Below are 13606 nucleotides of genomic sequence, written 5' to 3' on the forward strand. Positions count from 1 at the left end.
TTACGGATAATGCATTTTTGCCGGATACGTTTATGAAACGAGTACATTTTGTCATTTATTTACACATTATCTTTATTTACACACATAACTCTTTTTTTAACCTCTGGCACTTCACCGCTTACCTTCACACCATTTCAAGCTCTTCATTGGACTTGAACAACTTGAATTTCAATCAATAACTGAAAAAATGTGCATGTTCTAAAACTTTCGATATCCATCCTCCCTCGCTTTCTCTGCCTGTTCTAACTGCTTCTGACAAAGTCGGGCATGTGTACTCCTGTTCAGACACGTTTACTTTCACTATGCACCGCGGATACACTGTGAAGCAGGGATTGTGATGTCTGATATTTTTGTGGAAAACGGTTTTGTGGTGCAAATGTATTACTCTTCTGAACGCATATTGTTTTGAGAAGCAAAACGCTAAACAAAAGTGACCCACCGGCTAACCGGAACTATTTTCCTCAACACCAAAAAGCAACCAGAGAACTTTGGGGAAATCACTGTTGATGTCGAAAAATCCAAACTATCCCATTAATTTTAACTTTATTCTTGTGAAATTACTGATATTTTTCCCATTTTTGCAATTGTTTGTTCTATTTTTATTTTTTTATTTGTATTTTGGACACCCCTTCCTTTCAAAATGTATAATACTTTTTTCTGCCGTCGCATTAGGCAGCATTCTACTAGGACCAACATGGCCGACTGCCTGGAATCCTTTAATTGCCATTAATGCCATTAATTGAAAGCATAGCGACTACCCAACGTAGCCTAATTGAGTGTAGATCAACTGAGGTTTGACTAACTAATTAATATATGAATTGATCATGTCCATCTCTGCTGAATGTGATTGGTTGTCTTGATAATCTACTAATCTATAAGCAAAGAAACATACTGTACGTTCTTTAATTTTTGTTCCCTCAGGCATTCTCTCCATCTGTCTTCCAGTATACGTCAGCGTTGACCTACGACGGGGTGATGGTGATGGCCGAGGCCTTCAGGAACCTCCGAAGGCAAAAGGTGGACATTTCTAGAAGGGGCAACGCCGGCGACTGCCTGGCCAACCCCGCCGCCCCATGGAACCAGGGCATCGACATGGAGCGTACTCTCAAACAGGTCAGACCGAAGAGGACACGGTTTGCTTGCCTGGCAGATGCTGCCATTGAACGCTCCTGTAATCTGCTCTTCCTCATCACAAGTATGGAGGTCCCACAGTAGTGCAGTAAAAGTGTGTCAGTTAGCATACTAGTGTGTGTGGAGCCTTAATGAAACCAGCTATAGTATGTTTGTATGTGTATTTCATACACGATACTCTGCGCTTGTCCAATGCCGTAGATGCCATATCTAACATATAATGTAGTAGCATTAAGTTTTGCGACAGGAGGACACACATGTTAGCGGCATTAGCCGCTTAGTTCAAACTTGCAGCTCCCACGTCTGTAGCTGAATGACGGACAGTTGGCAGAGCTTTATTTAAGATGAATAGCAAAGACTTTTTTTTACCTACAAAGCTGTCTTTTGTCAAACAGTGGACATATGTGGTACATGGTGCTGGCTCATCTAGTTAGGGCTCGTGCTCAAGGATTTATTTAGAGTGAAGCCTGCTGTTCTTGCACATATATGATATTTTTGTATGTTTGTTTGTCACACTTAAATGTTTCAGATCATCAAACAACAACTGAACATAAAATGCAGTTTTTTAAAAAAAAGAATCCGAACCTACGTACCCACGCCCAGTGTGAAAAAGTGATTGCCCCCTGTTAAAACATAACTGAGATTATTCATTCATTCATTTTCTACCGCTTTTCCTCACAAGGGTCGTGGGGGCTGTCTTGGGGCGGGAGGCGGGGTACACCCTGGACTGGTGGCCAGCCAATCACAGGGCACATATAGACAAACAACCATTCACACTCAAATTCATACTTATGGACAATTTGGAGTGGCCAATTAACCTAGCATGTTTTTGGAATGTGGGAGTACCCGGAGTAAACCGGAGTACCCGGAGAAAACCCACGCATGCACAGGGAGAACATGCAAACGCCACACAAAGATAGCCGAGGGTGGAATTGAACCCTGGTCTCCTAGCTGTGAGGTCTGCACGCTAACCACTCGACCGCCGTGCCGCCCTAGCTGAGATTATTCAAGATTTATTAGTGTGGAAATGGTAAAAGCAAGTTCAAGACAAAGCCATTTCCAAAGTTTGGGACTCCAGCCAACTACAATGAGAGCCATTATCCACAAATGGTGAAAACGTGCAACAGTGGTGAATCTTCCCAGGTGTGACTGGCCAACCAAAATTACCCCATTAGCACAGCGAGGACTCATCTCAGAGGTCACAAAAGACCCCACAACAACGTCCAAAGAACTGCAGGCATCACTTGCCTCAGTTAAGGTCAGTGTTCATGACCCCATCATAAGAAAGACACTGGGCCAAACCAGCCTGCATGGCAGAGTTCCAAGACCAAAGCAAAACAAAAATGAAGGCTAATCTCAATTTTGACAGAAAACAGCTTGATGATCCCAAGACCTTTTGGGAAAATACTCTGTGGTCTGACGAGACAAATGTTTTTAGAAGGTGTGTCCCATTACATCTGGCGTAAAAGTAAAGCTGCATTTCAGATATCATAGCAGATATCACATCATAGCAACAGTAAAATATGGTGGTGGTAGTGTGATGGTCTGGGGCTGTTTTGCTGCTTCAGGACCTGAAAGATTTACTGTGATAAATTGAAGCATTAATTCTGTTGTCCACCAAAAAATCTGTAAGGAAAAAGTCAGGCCATCTGTTGGTGACCTCAAGCTGAAACCAACTTGGGTTCTGCAGCAGGACAATGATCCAAAACACACCAGCAAGTCCACCTATGAATGGCTGAAGAAAAACCAAATGAAGACTTTGGATTGACTAGTCAAAGTCCTGACCAGAATCCTACTGAGGATGACCTTCAAAGGTGACCTTAAAAAGATGAGTGGGCCAACATTCCTCCACAGCGCTGTAAGAGACTCATTGCAAGTTATCACAAACGCTTGATAGCAGTTGCTGCTAAGGGGGGGCCCAACCTATTATTATTATTATTATTATTAACTTTAGGGCCATCACTCTTTCACACAAAGCCGTGTAGCTTTGGATGTATGGACTTTGTGTTCAGTGATGTTGTCATTGACTAATTACATTATTTGATGACAAATATTTACATTGTTTGATGATCTGAAAGTGAAAAATGAAAAATGACGTGACAAACATGAAAAATAAATAAATCAGGAAGGAGGCATTGTAGCTAATAGAGCATCATTAAAAAGTCACTTTTGTGTTCATTGTGGTAATAATCTATTTTTTATGTCTGCGTAGGTGCGGCTGCAGGGATTAACAGGTAATGTCCAGTTTGACCACTATGGCCGCAGGGTCAACTACACGATGGACGTGTTTGAGCTGAAGAATAATGGACCCAGACGGGTAAAACATCACGCCGCACTTTTCTTTCATTGTACATCTCCATCACCATCTATAAAAGTTACTTTGGGAGTAGCTGTGAATGACCAACATTCTTCCAGGAAGGGAGGAAGTAGAGAGGAAATAGGCAAAAGAGGGGGGAGTGCACGGGGGAGCGGATGGAAGGAAATTGAGCGTGAGGTGGCGGGGCGGGTAAGGGGAGCAGGGAGGAGTCGCCATCAATCAAATGCCGCTTAGGCCTGTCCTCCCTCCTACGGTGAAGGTCCTGTGAGGACACAGTGTGTGTGTCCTGAATTTTACTCGTTTCTCAGTCATCCAGCCACTCACACTCCAATCACGGCGTCTTTGTTGATCCCGCAGCTGCTCGCCCGGCACCGCCATATTTTGGCCCTCAGAGGTCCTGTTGATTTACACGATCAACTTACCTTGATGACGCTGGGCTGAAAATGCTGACCTGGCAAAGGAAAATACCAATTTTCATCAAATAGTGGCCCCCGCTCGAATAGATACCATAACTCAATAATTCATCGGCTGCATCATACACCAAAAAACATTAATTGATGATTCCCTTTAGGAACATTCACCAATACCACCTCAAATAAATGAAAAAATATAAGAATTTTCAGAAATTCTGAAATTGTGGCCTTTGTTCTAATAAAAGCTGTGACTCAATTATTTGCCGGGTGCATCATTCACAAAAAATAAATAGAAACCTCACCTCAAATAAATGACACATTTGTGAAAACAAAACTGGTCAACAAACGCGCATTTTCAAAAGTGGTCTCCACGCTCATATAAGCCATCATTCTTACAAAAAGACATGAAAGTCTCCTTGAGTAAATACCCCCTTTTACATCAAAGAAAAATGTATCTTGATATGTAAATTAGCGTATATCTTTTAATACTGGTGTCAGTGACCAAATTATTTGCCTGGTGTTTCAAGTAAAAGAAAAAGTCAATATCGGACACCCCTAATATTTAGTAAGTAAACTACTGTGTGTCTTCAACAAGTGTACCTCTCAGCCTATTGATGCCGTGACTCAATAATTCACCAGGTGGGGCATCAAATACATGTCAGTAATTGAACTGCTGTATAGATTTAAATTGTAGCCTCCACTCAAATAGACACCATGAGTCAATTATTATGCCTTCTTTTTCCTTCCCAGTAATTTACTGCATGACCACAATCAGTGGTCTCCACTCTAATAGACACCGCAACTCAATTATTTGCAGAAAAATTAATTAAACATAATTTATAATTTTTTGGGGGGTAAGAAAATTAAACTAGACTCGGAAGGTCGACTGGTTGTGGATGCCGAAACTCTAATCTAACTAAACAAAGCCATGCCTCACCTCAAATAAACATCATTCTCACTCAGGAAAAAGAGCAATAATTGGTAAGTAAAGCGCTGTTATCCTCAAATAGTGGCTTCATCTTTAATTTACACTTTGATCAATAATAAAAACACACCTCACCTCAAATAAATGCCCATTTTTTTCCCGTCAAAGCCAGAATTAGTCAGTAAACTATTGTGTGTCCTCAATGAGTGCCCCCTCTTGTTTTATTGATGCCATAACAAAATTCAAGTAAGCCATCTATAAAAAAATAAACGCCCCACCTAGAAAAAAAAAATCCTTATTTTGTTCCTCGGGAAAATAAAAACAGTTAGTAATTAAACTATGGTATTGCTTTAAATTGTGGCCCCCACTCTACTAATAGACGCCACAACTCAATTATTTGATCCCAAAAATACAGATACAAAATGCGTCATCACTCCAAATCCACGGCTGGTACTTTCTGCAGTTGTCTCACATTGCTCTTTCCTCTCAGATTGGCTACTGGAACGACGCCGACAAGCTGGTGCTGATCCAGGACTCGCCGCACCTTCCCAACGACACGTCCGGCATGGAAAACCGCACGGTGGTGGTGACCACCATCATGGTGAGAGAGCGGCGTGTGCTTCTGAATGTGTGATGATGATTAGCATTATTAGCATTAGCAACAATTTGTTCTGCCAAGAGCCCTTTTTAGTGTTACAAACATCATTATTGATGACCATTTTCCGCAAATGGCACGAACCGTAACACTTGAAGAGGATTCAGGAGCCCAGTAAACCTTTGAAACTGGCGTCAGCTGCACTTTTATCTCTCACCGCCTCGCTTTTGCAATTCATAGTCAAATAGTCTTCAGTATTTATTTCTCTAGTTGCTGTGCGGAAACTACTGCTGCACCAAAAGTTGTATCTTTAAGGTTGCGTTCACACTTGATGGAATGAAAAGAAACTACTTGTTGCTAGCTAGTAGTAGCTAGTAGTCGTTTGGAATGGGATGGCCTGTGATGTTTAAGGTTTCATCATCATTTGTTTTTCTCTCTTACGTTGATGTTGAGAATAGAAAAGCAAGCTGCACTTTGGACACCCCTGGCATAGAGAAAGGACTTATACGTATACTTATCCCTATACTTATACGTATACTCGATGCAACAAAATTTATAATCAAGGGATGCTCGCTAGGCGTACTCGGGATACAAAAACATATTTGACTTGACTTTTGTGACTTTTGAGTGTCACTGGTGAAACTTACAGAGGATGAGACACCTTCTTTAAGGAGCCTTGGATGTGAGAGTACATAGTTTGATGTGTTCTAGCAGGACTTCCTGGTATCTGCTATCAAGTGAGAGAGCAGTCGGCAAACCAGAGAAAGGCTGCTTATCTCGTCTGCTGAATTCAACTATTTTTTTCCGTGTTATTTGCTTCCGACTTCTGACCGTCACGCACATACGGGCAAGTGATGTGCAGCGTTTCGGCTACATTCGCTTGACACCGTCTCGAAAACTCACCATACTCCGTCAAGTGTTTGTTATTCAAATGCCGAAAATGAACGCTACCCTGGCGAGATATTTTTCATGGCATGTTTTGCAGGGTACTAAATTTATATCACTTTCATAAACAGGCAGGTAAGTTCCACACGGCAGACATGTTTGTCTGGGGTTTGGCAGGCCTGACTGTGGGAAGGAAAGTGAGTGGGAGTTGCTCGCTGCATGCTACATGCTAGATGCTACATACGTTTATCAATTCATGCAAATCGGCTGATACTGATCAGTAGCCGATTGATCAGAGCATCCCTTTATCAACCTAAATTCCATCTCCAGTATTTGCTAGATTGTTGTCCCTCACCACTTCACGCTTCACTCTTATGACTGCTTGGCAAAAATATATGAATTAATAGATGATTTTTAGTGGCCGATGTTTAGTCAAATAATATGCCCAACAGTGTTGTGCAAGTTGATAGTTTTCATGAAGTTGAGTTCAGTATCAATATGAATAGTTCACATTCATAGTTCCCGATTTCAATTTTGAACTGGTTCATTTCCATTTCTTTGGGTGAAAAGACTGACTTTTAAAAGAAAACTATGACATCCATCACCGCCTAAAGCTGTTGACGGTTTAAAATGATGTATAGTATTCCTAGTGGAATCGTAGAACAATATTGAGTATAAAGTGTTTTTCTTTATTTATGCTTTTTAGCCTATGCATGTTTATTTATCATAAATTCTAGTGTTGTTTCATACAATGAAATCAATCCGTAAACGCGGAGCTACCTGTCCGGAATTCCTCTGAAGCACTTGGGGTTGTGACCAATCCACAGCGGAGTGGGCGTACTTAGAGGAGTGGGGGGGTGGACTAAATTAAACGGACTGTTTGGGTCGGAAGCAGGAAGTCAATTGAAATACTACAAAAAGAGGTACAGGGTCTGGAAGATCTAGAAAGCTTTCTGTGTGGGTTATTGTGTGTAGCTGCTCTGTAGGAGTCCACAACTCAATACAAAGCACCGAAAATTAGCATAATAGGTCCCCGTAAAGAATTGCTGGATTGTTACGCAAGTGTGCACAATGCTTCATGGGTAATGTAGTGTGAAGCAAGTGACAATAACATAGCTCTTGTCAGGTCATAACTGTGTTATGACCAAGGTATAACAAGCAACAACCACATATGATCATATGAAGTATTTTACTTCAATTCGCCATTTTTATGCTTGAAAATGCTAGAAAAATCTGCTAACAAACCGTATACAACCACCAAACAGTAAGATTTAGTCATATAATTTTTTAAAACGTGTGATCATGAAAATCAAAGTGGTGAGGGACAAATGTACAGATATATGAAATATATAGTATGCTGCTGACTTCAAACTAAAAAATATTTGCTGATTTTCCTAAATGTAATATATATATATATATATATATATATATATATATATATATATATATATATATATATATATATATATATATATATATATATATCAAAATGCCTCGACGCATACTTCGATTTTTCAATTTGGACATCCCTTTTGAACGGAACTGAACATGACAAGTGTGAACGCACCCTCGCCCTTTATTGCATTTTAAAAGAAACAAGTGAAATTTCATAGGAGCAGCTGCTTTATTGCAACAATAAACACCTGAAAAGGCCAATAACGGTTCCATAACCAGCTGTGGTCGTTAGAAAAGACTTCCAGAGAGAAATGATCTGTAAAGGCGTCCAGCGTTTGCATGGCTGGAGCAGCCGAGCGGCGGAGGAAGGAGGATGATGGATGATGGAGGAGGTGGTTGGAGGTCATGACAGCTCAGCACAATCCTCCCCTCTTTTCAGCCCCTGGTGAGGAACCCCATTTTAAGAAACTGAGCCCCCAGCCGGATGCAAGCAAGGATACGAAAGCCCATAATGGACGAGACACACCCCCCCGAAATGAAGACGCTGAGAGGCGACGCCGGCGTTAATGAACGCCTTGCTTGTAGGAAAGAAACGGAAGCCCCGTTTGAGAGGAAATGGAAGGATTTTCAAGAAGGGACGCCCATTTTGACGACATGGTCCCACCTCTCTCGTCCGTCTGTGTCACACATTTCACACTCCCATCTCTCTCCCAAATCCCGCACCCTGGACTGGGGGTGGGGGGCTCCCTGCAAAGATCGACGGACCTTGTACTTCCCCGAACCAAGCGCAGACTGCGGATGCCCAACTGATTTCCTGTTTGCTCTAAATCTGTCAATCCCCCCCCACCTCACACACACCCCACACACCCCAAAACTACCTGCATTACTCACCCAGCCAGCTTGAAGAGCGATTGCGGCGGTTTATATCTGTCACGTCTTTACGCCGCATCACATTCTGCCGCCGTGGCTTTCTTTCGATGTTTGTTTGCCACGTTTGTGACGTGCTTGTGGAGAACCGCGTCTTTCATTGTGTGGCCTCGGCAGAAGGTGAGAATACCTTTAGTAGACTTGGGTAGTTCCATCAGCTCCATGCTAGAACAAATCCACCCATTGGCGACACTTTCAACCTGCAATAAATGAAAAAAACATCAATTGACTTTGTTGTATTTCTATTTATTTCATCACTAAATTCAATACCATATTAATAATCATTCCATCAGCCATCAATGAAGTGGCGGGCGAGATCAGTGATCTGATTGGTTCTTGATTACTTTCATGATTAATTCAATGTTTTTTTTTTCACTGAATCATTTATTAACAATATAGTACAACATCCAGGTTCGTCCAAAGTGCAGCCCAGGGGACATTTGTGGCCCAGGCCAATTGTTTCATATCATATTCTACCAAAACATAATTAAAAAATGTATTTAAAAATTTTAATTTAATTAAAAAAAATTAAGCAGTAATGGAACGAGAAAAGTCATAATTTTGTGAGAATAATTATGGTTCATTTTAGTAGCCAGAAATTAAAATGTTATGTAATATTAAGTCACAATATTATGAGCATCATACACAACAATATAATGTAATTGTTGGAAAATTGGGTTGGGAAAAAAAGATATAATATAATATATAATATATATAATATATAATATTATGGGAATAAAGCCACAACAAGAAATTTAAAATGTGTCAAAGTCAGGCAGTTTGAAAATAGCATTTAGTTGTCCCGCCTATATGGACCTTATCAAACTAATAGCTTACAGCAATCTACGTAATAGAGCAACTGTACTAACTAAGAGTATTGTTACTTTACAAGAGTGTTTCTCAAATGTTTGGGCGGGCCCCTGGGGTTATCACTTTCTCTAGGATTTCAATTCAGATCTATCCCTAATTATTAGTTATTATTAGTTAATTTGACCTAGCTAACAATGCACGTCATTGGGACACACATATTTAGACTATGAAGCCCACTATCCATGTTGTGATGACACTGATGATGAACATGGAATAGTTGCAGTATCTTGTTGTATTTTGATGATTTAAAACACCACGAAACATAATTCCAAGGCAATACCATTGATACACATACGCATGCTAGTTCTACAGCATGTCTGTGTCTTCCAGCACAAGACGTGTGCTCCAGTCCTCAGGTAAAAAAAAAAATGCTGATTGCATCTTGTTGAGTCTTTGTAGCTAAATGGAGAGCTAGGTGTCCACTCTTTTGTCTGTGAATGACGCTGGCGAGGCGCGTGTTAGCTGCTACAATAACAATATTGCTGCAGCTTGGTTAATATAGTACAAGTCAGTTATGTAAATGGGGAATTTTACTTTTTTTTCTGAGGGCTTTAGCATCAAAATATATATTTCACATGACATCTGCTGTTAGCTAGCTTATTTTAACTTGTTTTCTTGCACTAGAATGCACAGAAAAGTGAAATAAATATGTGTTAAATGTAGTTAGAATGTTGTATTCTTGTGTTAAACCATGCCAAAGTTTCAGATAATGAGGTTTGTCTATTTGGAAGTGAGCCCTGAAAGAAGTTTGGGATGGCTCAAAATGCTCCGTTTGAAAAGGCATGGTAAAAGTGGCCCTTTGTGATGTCACAGAGGGGCGGACTTCCTTACGTGGTTTATAGTTGGGAAGCACTTTGGGAGTGTGACCAATCACAGCGGAGTGGGAATGCCCGGAGGCAAGCCGTGGTCTGTGCGGGTTATTGTGTGTAGCTGCTCTATAGGAGACCACAGCTCAATACAAAAGGTCAAAAAATGAGCATACTAGGTCCCTTTAAGATCCCTATCCAAAGTACTGAATGAATAGAAGACCAGGACCCATTGTTTTCCATGAATACCAAACAATACTGTATTTACTGTAATACTGTATTTCTTTAAAAGTGCTTACGAGTCTTTAAATGGAGGATATTGGATAAGTCAAAGCCGATTTATGATCAACAGTCTTGACCGTGATTTTGTCACTGCCGTTTTCAATGCGAAAGTTTGAAAAAAAGGGGGGGGGGGGGTTCAGTCTAAAAGGTTTGTCTCTACTGTATAACTTTCACTTTGACACAAATATTTGTTTCTTTTGTGACAGCTCAGATATCTACACAACTATACCAACATAAATAACACAAAAAGGGCTTGTTTTACATCAAAATCATTTATTTACTAATATTACATTTACAGCTGTGTGCATGCATGTGTTACAATTTCATGTCTTGTGTGGTTTTTCCATTCACATGATCCCTGTCGAGCTTTTATCAAATTAGCTTCTGCAATCTTGTGGCTATTTTTATGGCTCCTGTAACAAAAGAAAAAACATTTCCATCAACACACACAGGAACGGGTTTTATTTATGTCTTATTGTCTCTTATTATGGCCACTATATTGGGTAACAGGATGGTAAAGGTGACTATAGGGGTGCTATTTACTGTCTAGAGGACTCTATTAATGTTAAAATCCATATTTTGTAGGTTATAAAAAGGTTTTCTATGCCCTAATTATCGCAAAAACAGATAGTATATACGTATGGTGTGAAGTGTTTGCCCCTACCACAAGGTCCCAAAAGACCCCACAACAGCATCTAATGAACTGCATGACTCCACCATTTCATTTGGTGTAAAAGTAACACTGCATTTCTGAAAAGGAACATCATAACAGCAGTAAAATACAGTGGACAATTTGGAGTCTCCAATTAACCTAGCATGTTTTTGGAATGTGGGAGGAAACCGGAGTACCCAGAGAAAATTCACGCATGCATGGGGAGAACATGCAAACTCCACACAGAGATGGCCGATGGTGGAATTGAACTCGGGTCTCCTAGCTGTGAGGTCTGCACGCTACCCACTCCATCCACCGTGCAGCCCTGCATGACAATTCTATAAAATCCCTCCACAGAGCTGGAAGGGACTCATTGCAAGTTATCACAAATGCTTGATTGCAGTTGTTGCTGCTAAGGGGGGCCCAACCAGTTACATTACATTACATTACATCTGGAACATTTAAGAAATAAAAATAAGACATCACAAAAGGGTAAACAGTTTTTCACACCTAACGCGTGATGTCGCGCTTAGAAAAGTGGCCTGTGACACATTCTTTATCGTCGTGGAAGCGTAAAAATAAGCGAACCACTTGGCTTTTCTACCAGTTTTTGTTTCACTCATAATGACGATTCATTTTTTTATTTTTACCAAAAATAAGATGTCTTGTCATATTTTCAGGGTTGTCTCATATTTGTGTCATTACGGTAATTGTCTTTGGAAAATGTCTGAATTTGTGCAGCGCGGCGTTGTTTTTGTTTTAGCTCGTAGCGGCCAGCGGTCAACAATGCTGTCGGTATGTAGAAGGACCGCCTCGCCTGACAGAAGTCATTTGTTGGGGGAACACGGAGGCGGGTGGGGGGGACGGGGTTCCGCTCCGATGACGCCAGCGATCCAGAACCATCCGCTATCAGGGTTGTCACCCCGTCCGTGCGGACTCTGAGGCCGAGTGCGTCCTCTATTTATTTGTCTGCAGTCGCTCAGTCTGACTGCAGCTCATTTTTCACGTCTTCTTCCCATCAGCTTTGCCTCCCGTTCTGCTTAGTCATGCTTTCCTTTCATTCTGTGCCTCATCCACATTAACATTTTGATGACTTTTTTTTTTTTTTGCTAAACCCCCAGAGTGTGCCGAGCGTATCCAGCATGAGGCCATCATGGCGATTACTCATGCGTGGCTTTTTATGTTGGTGGGGGGGGGGCATGGCGCTTTAAAGATGATTCAGGGCTGCCTTCACACTTGTCACGTTGGCGCGGGTTAAAGCACGGGTGTCCAAATTGTTGGGACCGGCCCCAGCTGTGAAATGAGTCTATGGGGTCTCAAGGACAGTTTACAATTTGATTCAAACAAATTTAAGTTGATTGCAATGCCAGCACTGGAGAGAGCGATTAGCCAAGTCCAATTAATCTCCAAAGAACAAGACTGTCCGTTTTCTTGTTTGTTGCATGGTTAATAACACGGTCATGAAATTACAGAATTTTTGGAGAAGTTTTTATTCTAGAATGCGGTATATCTCCTTCACATTGACATTGTGATATTTCTACTTTCTTCATAAAAAATCTTATCATAATATCATGACTTTACTCCCACAATATTTTCAGTTTATTTCCATAATGTTATTTTCCCCACGCTAATTAACAAAAAACCCAACTTAATGCTAATAAAATTGTTATTTTTCCTGATCACAACTTTATTCTCCTAAAATGTTCTCTTAATATTTTGACTTTTCTCGTAAAATTTGTAAAAATGCAGATGTTTTTTTATTTTCAAATATTTTCAACTTTCTTCTGATAAATTGTCTTCTCATAATTGTGATGATATTTCCATAATATTTTGACATTATCTTCATAACATTGTAATTTTTCCCAAATATTTCCCAATATTCTTCATAATATTATAACTTGTAAAAGCACATTTGAAAACATATTTCAGTGTTTTACATTTCTTCTCTCAACATTCTCATAAGATTGCAACTTTTTGGCTAACTATTTTGGCTTTAATCTTGTAAAATTACTACTGTATTGTTTTTTTATTAAATTGTATTTTTAGAATCTGCTGTGGACTAACAAAAAAAGCTGTTGAGCTGTCAGTGGTCCTAGGCCGCACTTTGGGAACCATGGAACTGTTGAAGGAACCGTTAAAGGAACCGTGGTTTGCTCTGCTAGCACTGTTCGTTTGATCAAGTGGGAACGCGATTGCGGCACCAAACAAGTGGGGCAAGACCACTTAAGAGATCGCTTGATCAACAGGCGGGTTGGTGCGGTGATGCAGACTCTGCATGGATCTGTCACGATGAAGAGGGAGCTGAGCCGGAATGCAAAGCTCTCAAATGGCCAATGGATCTACGTTCCAACCCTCACTTATGGTCATGAGCTTTGGTAGTGGCTGATAGGACAAGATTGAAATGATTT

General features: G+C 40.6%; 1 protein-coding gene across 4 annotated transcripts in view; it reads left to right on the top strand.

Moving 5' to 3' along the window:
• The window catches only part of gria4b (glutamate receptor, ionotropic, AMPA 4b), a 134202-nt gene that overhangs the window by 86732 nt on the left and 33864 nt on the right, over positions 1-13606 (top strand). For 2 of the 4 annotated variants that reach the window (XM_058078026.1, XM_058078024.1), the window contains exons 7-9: positions 946-1113; positions 3344-3448; positions 5277-5387. In XM_058078026.1, coding sequence (XP_057934009.1) covers positions 946-1113; positions 3344-3448; positions 5277-5387 — 384 coding nt within the window. Of the gene's footprint in view, positions 1-921; positions 1114-3343; positions 3449-5276; positions 5388-8100; positions 9249-13606 lie in introns of those variants that run through there. The other 2 variants (XM_058078025.1, XM_058078022.1) reach the window with 2 other exon arrangements.

The sequence above is a fragment of the Doryrhamphus excisus genome, chromosome 7, assembly GCF_030265055.1.
Source record: "Doryrhamphus excisus isolate RoL2022-K1 chromosome 7, RoL_Dexc_1.0, whole genome shotgun sequence".
Taxonomy (NCBI): Eukaryota; Metazoa; Chordata; class Actinopteri; order Syngnathiformes; family Syngnathidae; genus Doryrhamphus; species Doryrhamphus excisus.